We start from the raw sequence: 19461 nt of genomic DNA on the forward strand, positions 1-19461 counted from the left end.
TCTCAGAAAGTGAGAAGACAATTGTTGAATGACATTAAAGGGACATGAAACCCCAAAATGTTTCTTTCATGATTCAGATAGAAAATACAATTTTTAAAACGTTTTTACTTCTATTATCATATGCTTCATTCTCATGTTATTCTTTGTTAAAGAGATATCTAGTCTGGGGCACTACATGACAGGAAATAGTGCTACCATCAAACGCTGTTGTTGCAAATCTGCTGCCATAGTGCTGCAGACACGTGCACACTCCTGAACGCCCTGCTTTTCAACAAAGGATAACAAGAAAACAAAGACCATTTGATAATAGAAGTAAATTGAAAAGTTGTTTTAAATTGTATGTTCTATCTGAATCATGAAAGGAAAAAAATGTGGGTTTTATGTCCCTTTAACATGTTTTGTTTGCATACCATCTTTCCATAGTTCTGCAATAAACTTGTCTGAGGACTGATGAAGCAGGGTTGCCACGTTGTCATTTAGTGGGTCCATGTTCTTCATGAGCCACTCGTCTGCTTTATAATCCACCTGCAGGAGAGAAGACGGACAATGATCTATTATCTATACATTGCCTGCTGCAGATATATTGGTATATACCTTCTACAGAACACACACATTAACGTGCATTCATTTGTTTCATTCACTGCAGATCGTGTAAGGCGGCGACCACTTGCGGCATTCAGCTCTTTTTGGATTTGCACAAATCTGAAAAGAGCCGAATGCTGTGAACGGTCAGCTTCTTCCGCATTGGCCAGTGAACGAAACTACCAAATGCACAAGTCTACAAAAAACTACAACAGGATTAATTTAAAGAGTATTTATATGTTAGGGTATAGTAAACTGTATGTTGGTTAGTGGATATCAGGGAATATTTAGTCTAGATATTAGGTAAAATATCTGTCAAGCAAACAGAGCTTCTAAGCAAGTTGTTAAACAGTTTTATATTGGATTTTTACATCAGTATCTGTGCATCTTATTCTTTATAGTCGTGTCTATTAAATGCAGTTATATGAAAATTGGTGTATACTGTCCCTTTAATGTTACTCCTGCTGAATAAAACCTAGTAGCCAGTGTGCTCTATGGCAAGGACCGACTTCTTTATGTACTTAACTTATGGCCTTGGTTACTGAGCATCAGAATACATCTATTCTGTGTAAACCACAAACTAAACTAAAGCAGTATGTTGCAGAAAAACAAACATGAAAACTCATAAAAGGGACACTTAACTCAAAACTAAACTTTAATGGATTGAATAGAACTTTATAAACAACTTTTCAATTTACTTCTATTAGCAACTTAGCTTAATTCTCGGGTATCGTTTGTTAAAAAAGTAATCCTAGGTGAGTGCACGTGTCTACAACAATGTTTACAGCAATGTTATACAAAGTTTCAAACACTGCTGCCATAGACAAGTGCACGCTCCTAAGCTCCCATCAGCCTACCTAGATTTCAAGTTTGATAACAGATATAAAATTGAAAAGTTGTTTAAAATGTCGTGCTCTATCTGTATCATGAACATTTCATTTTGGCTTTATAAGATGGTTAAAAGGATAGTAAAGAAAATCACCATTGAATAGACTAAAGGAAAACTTCCAAACTGAACAAAAATACTTTTTAGCATAAGACTAATTATTGCCACTGAGAAAAAGAAAAGAAGACAAGAAATAAAGTCTTCCTTTAATGGTTTCCTTTAGCTAGTCCATTTCTACAACAGTATTCACTGACCGCTCTACCACCAACTTGCACAGACATGTGACACCACCTTTAAACACAACAGCTTTCCTGTATGTGCCGTACATATAACTAAAAATGATAAACTATACTGTTATAATAGGAGAAATGTGTTGAATGCTGTAAAAGAAAATTAATCAAGAAAATATAAGGCTTAACGGGACAGTCAAGTCCAAAACAAAAAACAAAATTTATGCTTACCTGATAAATTTCTTTCTTTTGCGATGTACCGAGTCCACGGTTTCATCCTTACTTGTGGGATATTATCCTTCCCTACAGGAAGTGGCAAAGAGAGCACCCACAGCAGAGCTGTCTATATAGCTCCCCCCTTAACTCCACCCCCCAGTCATTCGACCGAAGGCTTAGGAAGAAAAAGGAGAAACTATAAAGGTGCAGAGGTGACTGAAATTTTCAATAAAAAAATACTATCTGTCTTGAATAGACAGGGCGGGCCGTGGACTCGGTACATCGCAAAATAAATTTTGTTTTATTTTGCAAGATGTACCGAGTCCACGGTTTCATCCTTACTTGTGGGATACAAATACCAAAGCTACAGGACACGTATGAAGGGAGGGACAAGACAGGAACCTAAACGGAAGGCACCACTGCTTGCAAAACCTCTCTCCCAAAAATAGCCACCGAAGCAAAAGTATCAAATTTGTAAAATTTGGAAAAGGTATGAAGCGAAGACCAAGTCGCAGCCTTACAAATTTGTTCAACAGAAGCATCATTTCTAAAAGCCCATGTGGAAGCCACCGCTCTAGTAGAGTGAGCTGTAACCCTTTCGGGAGGCTGCTGTCCAGCAGTCTCATATGCCAAATGGATGATGCTTTTCAGCCAAAAGGAAAGAGAGGTAGCCGTAGCCTTTTGACCTCTACGCTTTCCAGAATAGACAACAAAGAAGAAGTTTGACGGAGATCTTTGGTTGCTTGCAAAAAAAACTTCAAAGCACGAACCACGTCCAAGTTGTGCAACAGACGTTCCTTCTTAGAAGAAGGATTAGGACACAGAGAAGGAACAACAATTTCCTGATTGATATTCCTGTTAGTAACAACCTTAGGAAGGAATCCAGGTTTGGTACGCAAAACCACCTTATCAGCATGGAAAAAAAGATAAGGCGAGTCGCATTGTAATGCAGATAGTTCAGAAACTCTTCGAGCTGAAGAGATAGCAACTAGAAACAGAACTTTCCAAGATAGAAGCTTAATATCTATGGAATGCATGGGTTCAAACGGAACCCCTTGAAGAACTTTAAATTCAAACTCCATGGCGGAGCAACAGGTTTAAACACAGGCTTGATTCTAACTAAAGCCTGACAGAACGTCTGGGACATCTGCCAGACGCTTGTGCAATAGAATAGACAAAGCAGATATCTGTCCTTTTAAGGAACTAGCCGACAATCCCTATTCCAATCCTTCTTGGAGAAAGGACAAAATCCTAGGAATCCTGATCTTACTCCATGAGTAACCTTTGGATTCGCACCAATAAAGATATTTACGCCATATCTTATGATAGATTTTCCTGGTCACAGGCTTTCGAGCCTGAATCAAGGTATCTATGACCGACTCAGCCGCAGAGAAATTAGATTTGGATGCTTGAACGGACCTTGAATCAAAAGGTCCTGTCTCAGCGGTAGAGTCCATGGTGGAAGAGAAGACATGTCCACCAGGTCTGCATACCAAGTCCTGCGTGGTCACACAGGTGCTATCAAAATCACTGAAGCTCTCTCCTGTTTGATTCTGGCAATCAGACGCAGAAGGAGAAGGAATGGTGGAAACACATAAGCCAGGTTGAACGACCAGGGTACTGCTAGAGCATCTATCAGTATTGCCTGAGGATCCCTTGACCTGGACCCGTAACAAGGAAGTTTGGCGTTCTGACGAGACGCCATCAGATCCAATTCTGGTGTGCCCCATAGCTGAATCAGTTGAGCAAACACCTCCGGATGGAGTTCCCACTCCCCCGGATGAAAAGTCTGACGACTTAGAAAATCCACCTCCCAGTTCTCTACCCCTGGGATATAGATTGCTGATAGATGGCAAGAGTGAGTTTCTGCCCATCGGATTATTCTGGAAACTTCTATCATCGCTAGGGAACTCCTTGTTCCCCCCTGATGATTGATGTAAGCCACAGTCGTGATGTTGTCCGACTGAAATATGATTAATCTGGCCGAAGACAGCTGAGGCCACGCCTGAAGAGCATTGAATATCGCTCTCAGTTCTAGAATATTTATCAGTAGGAGGGCCTCCTCCTGAGTCCACAAACCCTGTGCTTTCAGGGAATTCCAGACTGCACCCCAGCCCAGAAGGCTGGCGTCTGTCGTCACTATAACCCACGCTGGCCTGCGGAAACACATTCCCTGGGACAGGTGATCCTGTGACAACCACCAAAGAAGAGAATCTCTGGTCTCCTGATCCAGATTTATCGGAGGAGATAAATCTGCATAATCCCCATTCCACTGTCTGAGCATGCATAGTTGCAGTGGTCTGAGATGTAAGCGAGCAAACGGAACTATGTCAATTGCCGCTACCATTAGTCCGATTACCTCCATACACTGAACCACTGACAGCCGAGGAATGGAATGAAGAGCTCGGCAGGTGGCTAAAATTTTTGATTTCCTGACCTCCGTTTTACGTTCACCTTCCACCCATGAGATCTTAGAAAGGCCAACACGATGTCCGTGTGAGACTTGGCTAGTTGGAAAGTCGACGCTTGAATTAAGATATCGTCTAGATAAGGCGCCACTGCTATGCCCTGCGGCCTTAGGACCGCCAGAAGGGACCCTAGCACCTTTGTGAAAATTCTTGGAGCCGTGGCCAACCCGAAGGGAAGAGCCACAAAAACTGGTAATGCCTGTCCAGAAAGGCGAACCTGAGGAACTGGTGATGATCTCTGTGAATAGGGATGTGTAGATATGCATCCTTTAAGTCCACGGTGGTCATATATTGACCCTCCTGGATCATTGGTAAAATAGTCCGAATGGTCTTCATCTTGAAGGATGGGACTCTGAGGAATTGGCTTAGGATCTTGAGATCTAAGATTGGTCTGAAGGTTCCCTCCTTTTTGGGAACCACAAAAAGATTGGAGTAAAACCCTTGCCCTGCTTTCAGAACAGGGCGGATCACTCCCATGGTATGTAGGTCTTCTACACAGCCTAAGAACGCCTCTCTTTTTGTCTGGTTTGCAGACAATTGAGAAAGATGAAATCTCCCCTTTGGAGGAGAATCCTTAAAGTCTAGAAGGTATCCCAAGGTTACGATTTCTAAAGACCAGGAGTCCTGAACATCTCTTGCCCAAGCCTGAGAAAAGAGAGAAAGTCTGTCCCCTACTAGATGCGCTCCCGGATCGGGGGCTACCCCTTCATGCTGTCTTGGTGGCAGCAGCAGGCTTCTTGGCCTGTTTACCTTTGTTCCAAGCCTGGTTAGGTCTGTAGACTGACTTGGATTGAGGAAAGTTCCCCTCTTGCCTTTCAGCAGGGGAAGAGGAAGCGGGACCACCTTTGAAGTTTCGAAAGGAATGAAAATTATTTTGTTTATCCCCTCTTTCACTTTACCCTTCCTGCTTAGAGCCGGCAAAGAGAATGACTGGGGGGTGGAGTTAAGGGGGGAGCTATATAGACAGCTCTGCTGTGGGTGCTCTCTTTGCCACTTCCTGTAGGGAAGGATAATATCCCACAAGTAAGGATGAAACCGTGGACTCGGTACATTTTGCAAAAGAAAAAAAAAACTTTCATGATTCAAATAGGGCATGTAATTTTAAACAACTTTCCAGTTTACTTTTATCACCAATTTTCCATCTCTTTAAAACAACAAAAATTTTCCTGATTCCCCATTAGATCTAATTTCACCAAAATAAACTTCCCAGATAAATTGGGCAGACAAAACTAATTGCTAGATAAAAGTCATGAGAAAAGAAGAAATAACCGTACCACTGATAGTGAAATGTTGTCAAATCAAGGCATTAAAAACTATGTGAAAAGACCCCATTTTATTGCCTGGAAAATGTGACGTGAAAGCTCTATACAGCAGCACTGGGTATGACATTCATGTTCACAATCATTAGTTAATTTATTGGTATTTTACCCATCATCTAATGAACGGAGCATTACAAAAAAATGTACCTATCAGACAATGAGTATTTATAGGTAGCTGCTGTAATGGTCTCAGTTTAAGCAGCTTTATTTCACATTTTATCATCAGGTGAACAAATTTCAACATGTGTAAATGTTGTTCCTTCATATGAACAACAGAAATATCCTGTGACATCCAATGTGTAATTGTTATTATTATTATCGGTTATTTGTAGAGAGCCAACAGATTCCGCAGCGCTAATTGTAATTGTTATTGAAAGAAAGACTTAAAGTCCAGGGGTGTAGCATGAACAATCCTAGGCCAGGCTTGCAAAATAATAAATTCACTAGATTAGGCAAATTAGAGAGTTTAAAGTGTAATTTCATAAAGGGAAAGAGCAGCCCTGCTTTGAAAAGCGTACAATCTAGAAGGCACGATACAAGAGGTGTTGCTGGTCTGAGCTTACATAATAGTTTGTAGTTGCAAGAACAGTGAAAAGGCAGCTGCAAGCTTACACAGGTGACACGCGCTGCTGGAATATTAGAAGACAAGATGATAAGCTCCTCTAAACTGGTAAGTTTACAAAGAACGTTTAAAAATTTGTAAGGTGGGAGACAGTCTGACAGAGCGAACAATAGTGATCCTACAAAGTAGAAGAAAAGTCTTGGAGGTAGTGTGTTGCAGAACATGTACCGTACTCGCTGGATGATTTCAGCTGCATACATAAGCACCGTTTGTTCTGTAATGGTACCGCCAAATATTAATGTTATAACCATAGCAATAATAAATTATGCTTACCTGATAATTTTCTTTTCTTCCGATGGAAAGAGTCCACAGCTGCATTCATTACTTTTGGGAATTCAGAACCTGGCCACCAGGAGGAGGCAGACACCCCAGCCAAAGGCTTAAATACCCCTCCCACTTCCTCATCCCCCAGTCTGCGGTGGAACAAGGAACAGTAGAAGAAATATCAGGGTGAAAAGGTGCCAGAAGAATAAAAATAACAGACGCCACATAGAAACACACGGGCAGGGAGCTGTGGACTCTTTCCATCTGAAGAAAATAAAATGATCAGGTAAGCATAATTTATGATTTTCTTTATAAATGGAAAGAGTCCACAGCTGCATTCATTACTTTTGGGAAAACAATACCCAAGCTATAGAGGACACTGAATGCAAAACGGGAGGGTACAAAAGGCGGCCTATTCTGAGGGCACCAGGCCTACAAACCCACCCAAAAAAAATGCTTCGTCCAAAGCCGATAAAACTTAGAAAAAGGAAAAGGCCCCAAGGACACTGACCCGCAGATAGTCCATTAAATCTTGCTAGAGACCTGCAGAAAGGACTCGACTGAGCCTTCCCGCCTCCAGGAGACACCGCCGCCCAGCAGTCGGTCCCCGATGTCCCAGCCCTTACTAGAGAAAGGGATCAAGCACCAAAAACTCCCCAAAAAAGGAGAAAACGTGAAAGAAAAAAAATCAAGGATCCCCAAAGGGACCCAAAATAAAGTGCAACTGGTTCCAAATAAAAAAAGGAACCCCGAGAACCAAGCCAAGCTCACAGAGACACGAAACAATCTTGAGAAACAGACAGGCGGCAATGAGAAACCACAGCACACACTTTGGGTATGCAAAATCTCAACCTTCAGGGAGTGAATCTGCTAAGCTCACCATTAGACCAAAACAGCAGGTCAGACCCTGGAATACACAGAAACCACAAGGTTAAGTCCGGAAACAAAAAACGAGAAGAAAACTTCCCCTAAATACAATGCATCGCATCTTAAAAGACAACTGAAGACAAAGTCCTCAAGTTACAGATAACTCAGAATAACTAAATATTCACAGATCGAACATGTGCAGCAAGCCCAGGTAAGTGAACACCTGAGTCGACCCACACGCTACAGTCATACCAGGATGACTATGAAAAGAATACTTGCCAGCAAGTAAGAGCAGCTGAAAAGAGACATCAAATCCTAATTGACAGACTGCTAACCATCCACTAAACAGTGGGCACATCACAGGCTATCCAAAAGCCATCAGTCCTTTTCTTTTTTTTTTTTTCCAAAGAGCTTTATTAGCATAAAATCCCATATACAAACTTGGCTCTGGTTACAATATGAGCCTATATAACATTCCAGAAAAACAACATAAATAAACAGTAATGGCTACTGAAAATTGTAGATTGACAGGTTTGAGTCTTTTCTGAGCTCGTTGTTAATTATATAATTTAACCCCCACCAATCCCAAGTGTTTTCTCCAGCCGCTTTTGGGCTGAGCAAAGTCTATAATTGTTCAACTACTTCGTATGTATATGATGCATGTAACAAGTTGTAATAGTTTAAATGGCATTAAGGGTGGAGTAGTAGGGTAGGAAGGGGTGGGAGGGGAGGAAGTTGTGGGAGTTGTCAGGGCAAGACTAACTGCAGAGAGTATTTTTGGCGAAATTTTTGGTGTTGGTCTAGTAGCCGAAACACCCTGAATCTGATTGTGTTTCTATGTCAGTCGTTCTTATGCGCGTTCCATCGCATCGTCATATATTCATGAGTCTCTAGTTTGCCTGTCTCGAGGAAGTGGTATCTTTCCATAAGGAGGAGATTGTCCACTTGCTGTTTCAATGAATCAGGCTAGGGACTTCCACAGATTTCCAATTTAGCGGTATCAGGGATTTAGCACTATTAATCATTATAAACAAGAGGTTTTGTTTGGAGTCGTCTTTAAAGTTTGGTAGGTTATGAAACAATAGTATTTTAGGGTCTATGGCTATTTGTGTGTCCAGAGTTTTGTTTATGCATCTTATGACATTTTCCCAGAAATTTCCCACCTTTTCACAGCCCCACCACACGTGATGCATATCTGCAGCCACTCCGCATCCCCTCCAACACCTATCACTCGCCTGTTTGTAAATTTTTTGTAATCTCACAGGAGTAAGATACCACCTGGATATAAATTTAAAGTTCATTTCCTGAACTTTGGCAGAGACTGATGCTTTTTTGTGGTTGCGGAAAATCCGCTTCCATTCTGTATATGAAATTTCTGAGTTTAATTCTCTGGGCCATTTATGGCAATATGAGGGTAGTTGCTTCTCGTCAACGTTCATTAGCAATTTGTATAATTTTGAAATAAGGTGACGGGGGGGGGGGGGAGCGGTGTAGTACACAGGTTTTCAAAGCGTGTGAGTCGTCTATTTAGGTTGTTTTGTGATTTATGTGTGTTCACAAAATGAGATAACTGTGCATGTATATACCAGTTTTGTGGGTGTTCACCTATTGTTTCTGCTAGGCCCGCCAGTGGTAACATTTTCCCCTCGCACATAACTGTATTGATTATGTGGTCTTTCAATTGACTCGGTTTGTTTGGGGGTAGTTTATGCTTTGTCATGAATGGGAGGTCGGAATTCCCCAGAAGTGGGGTCAGTGGTGCCGGTCTGGTTGTTATATGTGTGCTAGTGGTTATCAGTGAGTCCCACTTTTGAAATACTTCCTCTAGTAATGGGAAGTCTTTGATATTTTCTGGTCTCTGTTTTGTTTGTAACCAGGCCAGCCCCCCTACATTGTTAACATGTAATATCTCCCTATCTATGTCGATCCATTGTTTGTTGTCTAGATTATGGCTCCACTCTACTATTCTCTGTAAAAGTATTGCCATCCTGTACAGATTGAGATCTGGTAACCCCAGTCCGCCCCCTTCCCTTAGCAAGTGTAGAGTTTTCCTGGGGACTCTAGGTTTGGTTCCATTCCATATGAACTTCTCTATGTTGCCCTGTAGCTGGCTTAGATAATCTTTTGGTAGCGGGATAGGTAGTGCTTGTAGGACATATAAAATGCGAGGGAGGATGTTCATCTTTACTGCGTGTATTCTACCTATCCAGGACAGTGTTTTATTTTTCCACCTAGACAAGTCATTTGTAATTTCTTTTAAGAGTGATATATAATTTTGTTTGATTAGGTCGCCAAAATGTTGGGTGATTTGAATGCCTAAATATTTTATTTGGGATTGTTGTATTTTGATGGGGCATATAGACCTGAGAGCTGATATGACTGGTGCTGGGGCGTTAATATTAATTAATTCGGACTTGGACAGATTTAAGTGGAAGTTTGAGACTTTGCCATACTCCTTAAAGGTTTTTAACAGAGGTGGGAGGGAGCTTTCTATTTTGGTCAGTGTTAACAGTATGTCGTCAGCATACATTGCAAGCTTGTATTCCTTATCTTTGGTGAAAATGCCTTTTATTTCTTTTTGTGATCTGATCTTACAAGCCAGGACTTCAATGGACACGGCAAACAGGAGAGGCGACAGTGGGCACCCCTGTCTGGTCCCGTTTCTGATGTTAAAGGGCTCCGACAGGACCGAATTGGTCCTGACTTTTGCCGTTGGGTTAGCGTATAGGGACAGGATATTTGCAATGAAGTCGTTGCCTATGTTCATACCTCGCAGGGTGGCTTCTAGGAAATCCCAGTCCACCCTGTCGAAGGCTTTTTCGGCATCCGTAGAGATCAGGACTAAGTCCTGGTCAGAGTTTCGGGCCAAGGATGCTAGCTGTAACACCTTAATAGTGTTATCTCTTGCCTCCCTCCCCGGTATAAAACCAACTTGATCAGAAGATATTAATTGTGTGAGCAGAGGGTTTAATCTATTAGCCAACATTTTGGCATATACCTTTATGTCTGTATTCAGGAGGGAGATCGTACGAAAATTTTCGGGTGCGTCTGGGGTTTTACCGAGTTTTGGTATCATGATAATATGTGCCTCTAGCATAGAAGCCGGGAAGCCTCCTGACTGTTTAATCGAGTTAAAGAGAAGTAGCATTTTCGGGGCAAGTATATGGATATATTTTTTATAATATTTTACTCCAAATCCGTCTGGGCCCGGGCTTTTCCCTGATGAGAGGGATTTTATTGCATCTTGGATTTCTTTAATGTGGAACGGTGAGTCTAATTTTTCTGCCTGATCTTTGTCTAGTTTGGGTAATTCGACTCCTTCCAGGTAGTCAGCTATTAATTTTTTCTTTGTGTCTAGTGTGGGGTTATCGGCTGTCTTAGAACTTAAATTATACAGGGATGAGAAGTAGGAGCGGAAAACCTCGGCAATTGATGTACTGTCGTGTTTCATCTGGTTAGCCTTATTTTTTATTTGGTGTATGTGTGTTTTGAGCTGTCTACGCTTTAGTGTTCTTGCCAGCAATTTCCCTGCCTTATCTCCTTGATCATAGTAGCGCTGGCGTAAACGAAGGGCTCTCTTATGCTGTTCGTGTTGCAGTAATGTATTAAACTCCGACCTGGTGTGTTTCAGACGTATTCTAAGTTCTGTGTTTTTGGGATCTTTTTTATGCTCTTGTTCTAGTTTCCTAAGATCTTGGAGTGTACTGTCATATCTGGTCCTATTTTGTTTAATCAAGTTTGCTTTATGTTTCAATAACGTTCCCCTCACTACACATTTGTGCGCCTCCCAGATGTTTGGCCATGTCACGTCTGGAGTGTCATTAATCTGGAAGTATTCAGATAAGGTTTTGTCAATGTCTGGGTATATCAGAGGGTGGTCTAGTAAACTGTCATCTAGTCGCCATATATATGGCGTGATCGGAGTATTAGGCCACTCTAATTGGCAGGTCACTGGTGCGTGATCTGACCATGTAGTGGGATGTATCGAGGTGTGCCTGATTATTGTGAGGCCTATAGAGTCAGTAAATATATAATCCAGTCTTGAGTATATACCGTGCGGGTTAGAGAAAAAAGTATAGTCTCTGACCGATGGATGGAATGTACGCCATGTATCATACAAAGCTAATGTGTTTATTTGGCTATTTATATGATTGATATCTCTTCTGGGTATGTTGGAGATGCCTCTTGATGTGTATTTCTGGATGAAGTGGTACGTTTAAATCTCCGGCCAAAAAAGTCACCCCCTGCATATTGTCTAAAATTTTCCCGGACAGAGTCCGCATGAATGATGCCTGTGCTCTGTTTGGGAAATAAACGTTTATTATTGTAATCGGTCGCCCATGTAATAAGCCATTCAGTATTAGTAGTCTACCCTCTGTGTCTTTTTCTATGTTTGTAATTTTCAGAGGTATATTTTGTCTGATAAGAATTCCCACTCCGCATTTTTTCGTTGGTCCAGAGGAAAAATAAGCGGTGGGGTATGAGCGGTTAAACCATCTTGGTTCGGCCCCTTTTTTGAAATCTGTTTCCTGAAGTAGGACTATGTCCCCTTTCAGTTTACTTAAATCATGTGTGATGATTGACCTTTTTTGGGGGATATTGAACCCTTTGATATTAACCGATAAGATGTTATATGTGTTTTGGGGAATGAAGCCATATCCAGGTTGTGAGTTATGCTAGTGCGTGCTGCGGACTATAAGCTTTTTATATGGGTAGTCCCACCTAACTCCAGTAGTTATATGAGTGTTGTGTCGCCTAATGACTAGGTCTTTAGGAATGCCCTGTGATTTAAGTCGGGGTAGGGGGTAGGTAGGGGAAGGAAATCAAATGCCAGCAACAATGAAATAAGTAAAGCTTAGTATAGGTGTCTTGGTAGCACAAAGGCAAATATAATCTAAGCTAAACAATAAATCAAAACTTTTATAACCTTGGTGCGCAAATTGAGGGAAGGGGCCCCCTCTCCCAGGGGCACCAAACATAAGTTAAAATAAATATAGGTCACTCATGCTAGCACATGAGATCTCTGCATACAGGGGATTGTGAACATAAAATCCAAGTACAGCATGCAAAGGGTATACTACTTCTTAGAATTGAGCCTGTGGTTTAGTAGTGTTCATTGTCTATACTTGGATCTCATTATTCACAAGACATAAATATACAGATTTTAGGATCAAGTTAAGCAGTTAGATGACATTTTTAAACAATACTATCTTCAACAGTTACATTAGCAATATACTCATCTGTCCTGGGAACGCTGAGCTCATGACCATCCACTTATTCTCAATAACAACATACAACATGTCCATGCTGTTAAGTGGATAGTAAAAACCCACTGACAGGGTTTCTCTTCAGGATGATATCCTAGTTTTCTGTGGACTTAGAGAAGGGTGGATTCGGATTGTCTCTGGATATTGTTGTGAAGAGTTTTCTACTTGTATGTGGCTGAAGTAGGTCCGTGGGGACTGGGATCTCTATCTGTAATGCTTCGCTGAAAGCTGGGATATCTTCTAATGTGCGAAGTACTGCTGATTTATCTCCCTTTGTAGCAACAAGGCTCACTGGAAACCCCCATCTATATGGGATCTTCTGGGCTCTCAGAGACGTTGTCACAGGTTGCAAGTCTCTGCGCTTTTGTAGAGTAGTTGGGCTTAAATCTGTGAAGATCTGGCTATCTATTCCAGCATGTGTGATTTGCTTTTTCTGACGTGAGTGCTTTAATATTTCCTCTTTTTCTGCAAAATTAAGGAATTTTACGATGATGTCTCTCGGAGGGGCCTTTGCCGGGGGTTTAGCCCTTAGTGCTCTGTGGGCCCTTTCAAGAGTAACAGTCGGGGCCGTGTTGTCTCCCTTTATGGTTCTAAAAAGGTCTTGTAAATATCCCGGTATAGCAGGAGGGTGAATGCTTTCGGGGACACCTCTTATCCTGAAGTTATTGCGACGCCCTCTATTGTCGAGGTCTTCCACCTTCTCCATGAGGTTGTGTATAACCTCTTCTTGATCATAGGAAAGCTGGGACAAGTGCTGTATGTCTTGCGTTACCACATTATGCCCCTCTTCTAGGGTTGACAATTTTCTTTCTACTTTCTTAATGTCTTTTTTCATCTCATTAAATATTTCTTTCATTTCAGACATAGCAGATTTAATATCGTCTTTGGTTGCTAAATATTGTAAGTCAGCTTTAGTGATGTCACATGAAGCACTAGCAGATTGCAGGTCTGGGTCTTGCGCTATTTTGAGAGCCATTTCTGTAGAGTCTGTGGTCTGATTTCTAGAGTTCTCTATAGGCTTCAGATATTGGTTTATTCTTTTTAATTTCGCTGGGGTGTCTGTCTTAGGTTGTTTTTTTGCTGGCATACCCAAGGTTTTTGTATATTGCTATTTCTCCCTGCGTGTGAGATTGCACCCGTGTGCTACATTCGCCAGTTATGCACTATGAGTATAAGTGTGCTTCATAAAAGTCAGCCCTCTATGTTAGAGGTTAATATAGGTTGAGTTGTTAAATGCAGCTTATATTTTATGCTATAGATAGGGGTATATCTTGTCTCCCAACGGATTCCCAGGTTATGATCTCTCTTATTTAGATACAGGCACTCTGCTCGTGCGTAAAGTGGCTGTGTAGGGGTGAATATCTGATGCCACGTGGACCTTATGTTCTATCCTTTCTTTCCGGCACTCTTGTACCAAAGTCCCTTTATTTATTTATCCATTTTTCCCCTATGAGTGGGCACTTTTTCTTTTTCCCCCTTATATGTATTGTGGGCAGTAAGTAGGTTTATCAGGCTGCGTTGGTTCTCTATTGTCTTGTGGTCTCTCAGTGCAGGCCTGTGCAGTGCTGTGCTAGTTATCGGTTAGGCGCTCACCTGATACCTCCACGGCGATCTTCGGGTGGTTTAAGTGCAGCGGATCCAGCCGCTCCGATGCTTTGTTGTGAGCCGCCTTCTCTCCTCACTTTCCCCTAGAAGCTTCCTCACAGCTCTGCGCCATGCTTTACCACGCTCTTGCTGGCTGATGTTACGCTCACGTGCACATGCGGTATAGCGCACAAGATGTTCCGATGTATTTGCTATTGTTAGCTGTCTGTTTAGTAGCAGTCCGGTGGTCTCCGGTTAACCACCGTAGCTTGGTCCCTTCATAGGAAGCTTTTTCTCCCCTGCATGTATGCGGTTTAGTGCCGACTGGGTAAAGAGGGCCCAGGAGCTTCTCTAGAACGCGGCCATTACCCAGTGCGGCCAAGCTCCGCCCCCCGCCATCAGTCCTTTTTAAATATCTTGACATAGATAAAGCACAAAACCTCAAGAATGCTCACCGAACCTTAAAAGGCCAAAGGACGACCACCTATCTAAGATCCTGCTCCACACCGGACCAGCCCAAGCGACAGGCAGGTCGGAAGAACAGGGGAGCAGAAAGGACCCCAAACTCCAACCCCTAGGGAAGGAAGGAATGGGTGAACTCGTCACCCCCACAGAACTCTGTGTGCTAACCCAAGAGCTCCCTCAAATAGGTACTGCCAAAGATAACCCATAGGAGATGAACATGCAGAAGAATCTTATGAGAACCCATCATAACCGACAGTCTCAACATGAAGATTCCAATCTCCACAGAAAGAACAGCACAAGCCAGAAAAGCAAACTGCTCACCCTTACAGGATAAAAATACCTGTTCCAACCTCCTGCACACAAGACAGGACAAGCCTCCAGAGAGAGGACCCCCCCCCTTCATAAGAAGGACCAAACAACCCCCTCTAAAGGGAAGGGCACATATAAGAAAAGTGCACATGCTCACAAGGCATGAACCAAGTCTGATGAAAACAAAAGCCAAATGAAAAACATTCAGATGCCCCGAAGAACACAAAGAGAACTCCCCACGAAGGGGAATATACATTGTTCCAAAGAACAAGGCAAGCCATAAGTAACATACATAGTAACATAGTAGATAAGGTTGAAAAAAAAGACTGAAGTCCATCGAGTTCAACCTATACAAATCTAAAATACTTACAAAAAGCTCCAGTTAAGCTTAAATAACCCCATTAAAATGTGACCCATTTAATACTAGCAATCATATCCATGAATTTTGTTTGTATACAGAAACTTATCCAGACTATTTTTAAATGTATCTATGGTATTGGCATTCACTACCTCCTTTGGTAATGAGTTCCACAATTTTATTGCTCTCACAGTGAAAAAACGTTTCCGTTGCAGGAGATTAAATCTCCTTTCCTCCAACCTTAAATTATGACCTCTTGTCAGAAACAATTTTCTTGGAATAAACAGAGCTTCTGCCATCTCTGTATATGGGCCTTGAATATATTTATATAAAGTAATCATGTCACCTCTCAAGCGCCTTTTTTCTAAAGAAAACAGACCCAGTTTGGCTAGCCTCTCCTCATAGGTTAATTTCTCCAATCCCCTTATTAGCTTTGTGGCCCTTCTCTGAACTTTTTCTAGTTCTGCAATATCTTTTTTAGCAATTGGTCCCCAGAACTGCACTCCAAACTCAAGGTGAGGTCTTACCAGGGCTTTATATAATGACAGAATTATGCTTTCCTCCCTTGAATCAATACCTCTTTTAATACATGCTAGTATCTTATTAGCCTTTGAAGCCGCTGCCCTCCGAGAGCGCAGAACCTGGCCAAGCTGCTAGCAAGCTTAACTAGCCATTCCTTAGGCCACAGCCTATGTTCCCTGGGAAAAACTGACCAGCCACAGGATCATAAGCTTCCGAACTTCCAGAAACATCCCAAACAAAACTACAGGCACGAGCGCCAGAATTGTTTAAAACAAACACCCCAGTGAACACGAATACCCTGTCTGAAAAATCAGACCTTACCTGGGAATAACCAGACTAGCCCGGAGAACAGAAACAAGATTCACTCACCAATCTCAACCCAAAAGGAAGAGAACACCCCCTACAAGAGTCCAAACACTCCAAAAAGGAGCTGGAGCACGACAGAGGCGTGCCAAGACTTCTAGAGACCAAGAGAGAACCTCGAGGAGCAAAGTCACTCGAAGAGCGAGTAGAACAAAGGCAAGTCTCCATATCTCCTCAGAATAAGCAACCGGAGGACCACACCCAAGAAAAAAGAATGCAGAGCATCCCAAACCCCAGTAGAACAAAACCCCCAAGCGAAGCTTGGAGAAGGAGACAACATAGCCTAACGTCCCTGATAGGGAAACAAACTCCCGACTAAGGAAAAACCACACGGCCCTCCCCATAAAGCGGTTAAAACCGGTAAGTAGAAACGAACAAGGCCCAGAATCTCGACCCGAGGGAAGAGAACCTCAAAAGGAACAAGTCCAAAAAGGACAATACCAAGGAGCCCCAGAAAGGCAAGATGAAATAACGTAAAACAAAGTGTGGCAGCAGAACTTCACTGAGTCTCAGTCAACCAGCTAGAGGGGCTAACAAGGACTAAACCAATCCCCCAAGCCTCACAGACCCTCATGCTTTCACAGAATGCTTAGCTGAATAACAAAAATAATAATGTGAACACTCTGTGCATCAACCGGACCAGCCAGACATAACAGGCGCCACGTGTCTGAAATAGGCGGCAAGACAGAAGGTCCGAACCCAATCAGGACCAGCCTGAACTCAGGGTCAATACTGTCAAGGCCACAAACAGTCATCCCCAGGGATGGGGAATAGACAGCATAGGACTAACATGTCCTCACATCAAAAAATGTCCGTAGAAGTAAACTGTGCGATCAAAAATCACGAGTATCGATTACAGAAAAAATCCCCGAAGGAACATAAACATGAGCTCAAATAAAAAATCATCCCAACCGGATAAAATAAAAGCTAAGGCAACCCTTAGGTTATCGCCCAAGAAGAAGAGATACACCCGCAGGACCGGGATCAAGTTCTTCCAGCTCAGGACTAGAAAGGATTACTTTATCCTCATATAGCTAATTCTGCAAGTAGAAGTAGAAGACTGAGAATTCCCGTATCCGTTAAGGATGGGATCCTCCAACAACGCCAAAACGTGCCTCAACAGGACACAAAGGCGCACCAGTCTATAACGAAAAGAACAGCATACCTTCTTCGGAGCAGAAGACGACCCCGACGGTTGACCCCTGAAGCCTCAGGGCCAGTCGTTCCCCTGATAGCTGAGCAGGCCATCCCATGCCTGAAGAGCCCAGGTCAATGGAACACGTACAAAATATTGTAAGCACACTTCTGGTAGATGCAGATACGCCAGCACCATAACAACGGACATGCGAAAACGTACCATAACGTCCGGGGGGGGGGGGGAACAAGCCAAGGATAAGCAAAATCTGGGTTACCTGCATGTATAGTAAGAGTTGGTGGTAGGGAACTCGCCACTCGGGGAATGGGATCCCCAGAGACGAATGGCTCAGCAGCTCCTTAAATCCCCGATCCCGAGGAATTGAGCGCTCATAAACGGCATTCTGAACGTAACTGAAGGGCATGTATCACCTGGGCGAATTTGTATTCCTCACGAGAAATAGACTCCGAGTCAGAGACGTTCATCTCCCCATAATCAGAATCCTCCATAACTGGGATATTGAATACAAAAAACGGACTAATATAAGAAAAGTAAATGGCACCTGACACCCACAATGGCTGGGGCACTCACCACCTCCTAGGACCCAACGCCAGCGGACCAGAAATGTTCCGTCGCCTCATGGTCAGGAATGCGGAAATGGAAAGTCAAAACATGACCACACCTGGTCACCAGGTGCACCGTGCGGTCCAGAAAAGGCGTGCTCACTGTAAAGGCCACGGCACTTCCAAATGCTGTTATGTTTCTAGCCAAGAGCCTAAGTAACACCACACATAAGCAGGTTGAATCACAAAACAAACATTATTAAAAAAAACCCTGTTCAATAACCCCCCACAGGAGATATAAACCCTTGATTCCAAGATACAAAAGGAGCCTCGCTGAGACCCTGAGTTATAGTTAGTCCCGCAAGGTGGTAGCCTCTCGGAAAAACATTTGTAATAGCAGGCAATCATAGAAAGAAAATGAAACGATCTTACCGGAATCTACGCCATGGAACAGGAACACGGCCCTTCAAGTGTGACAAATAGTAGCGTCGCCTCTGCCATGGACTTGAGAGAAGAAAGCAGGCAGCAAAACTCGTCAAAGCTGATTGCTTGTGGAGCTGTTAATATGAGTCGGGATGGTTTTGCAGAAAGACTCTCCCTGCATCTCCGGACTCTAACCTTCATCCATTCTCTCACTGAGAGGCTGACAGGACTACTTAAAACTCCAGTCCAATGCCAAAGAGTACTACCCTCGATAAGAGACTATTGTAAAACTTCCGACACTTCTCTGCCAACCACCTGGGACGAAAGGAAAAGAATGACTGGGGGATGAGGAAAGTGGGAGGGGTATTTAAGCCTTTGGCTGGTGTGTCTTTGCCTCCTCCTGGTTGCCAGGTTCTGAATTCCCAAAAGTAATGAATGCAGCTGTGGACTCTTTCCATTTATGAAGATAATCTGTGTACACTATGTACAAGAGTAATGAGTTGTGATATACAGTTCTGTAATGGTACCAACACAATGTTATAACCATAGCAATATCTGTGTACACTATGTACAAGAGTAATAAGTTGTGATATACAGTAATGGTACCGCCATATATAAATGTTATAACCGCAGCAATATCTGTGTACACTATGTACACGAGTAATGAGTTGTGATATACAGTAATGGTACCGCCAAATATTAATGTTATAACCACAGCAATATCTGTGTACACTATGTACAAGAGTAATAAGTTGTGATATACAGTTCTGTAATGGTACCGCCAAATATTAATGTTATAACCACAGCAATATCTGTGTACACTATGTACAAGAGTAATGAGTTGTGATATACAGTAATGGTACCGCCAAATATTAATAATATAACCACAGCAATATCTGTGTAAACTATGTACACGAGTAATGAGTTGTGATATACAGTTCTGTAATGGTACCGCCACATATTAATGTTATAACCACAGCAATATCTGTGTACACTATGTACACGAGTAATGAGTTGT

At 42.5% G+C, this 19461-nt stretch overlaps 1 protein-coding gene across 1 annotated transcript in view; it reads right to left on the minus strand.

The window, feature by feature from the left end:
* The window catches only part of MYH10 (myosin heavy chain 10), a gene marked incomplete in the record, with an annotated part of 607379 nt that overhangs the window by 153214 nt on the left and 434704 nt on the right, over window positions 1-19461 (minus strand). Inside the window, 1 exon segment of the mRNA XM_053709890.1 lies at window positions 411-525. Coding sequence (XP_053565865.1) covers window positions 411-525 — 115 coding nt within the window.

Source organism: Bombina bombina, chromosome 1 (genome assembly GCF_027579735.1).
Source record: "Bombina bombina isolate aBomBom1 chromosome 1, aBomBom1.pri, whole genome shotgun sequence".
NCBI lineage: Eukaryota > Metazoa > Chordata > Amphibia > Anura > Bombinatoridae > Bombina > Bombina bombina.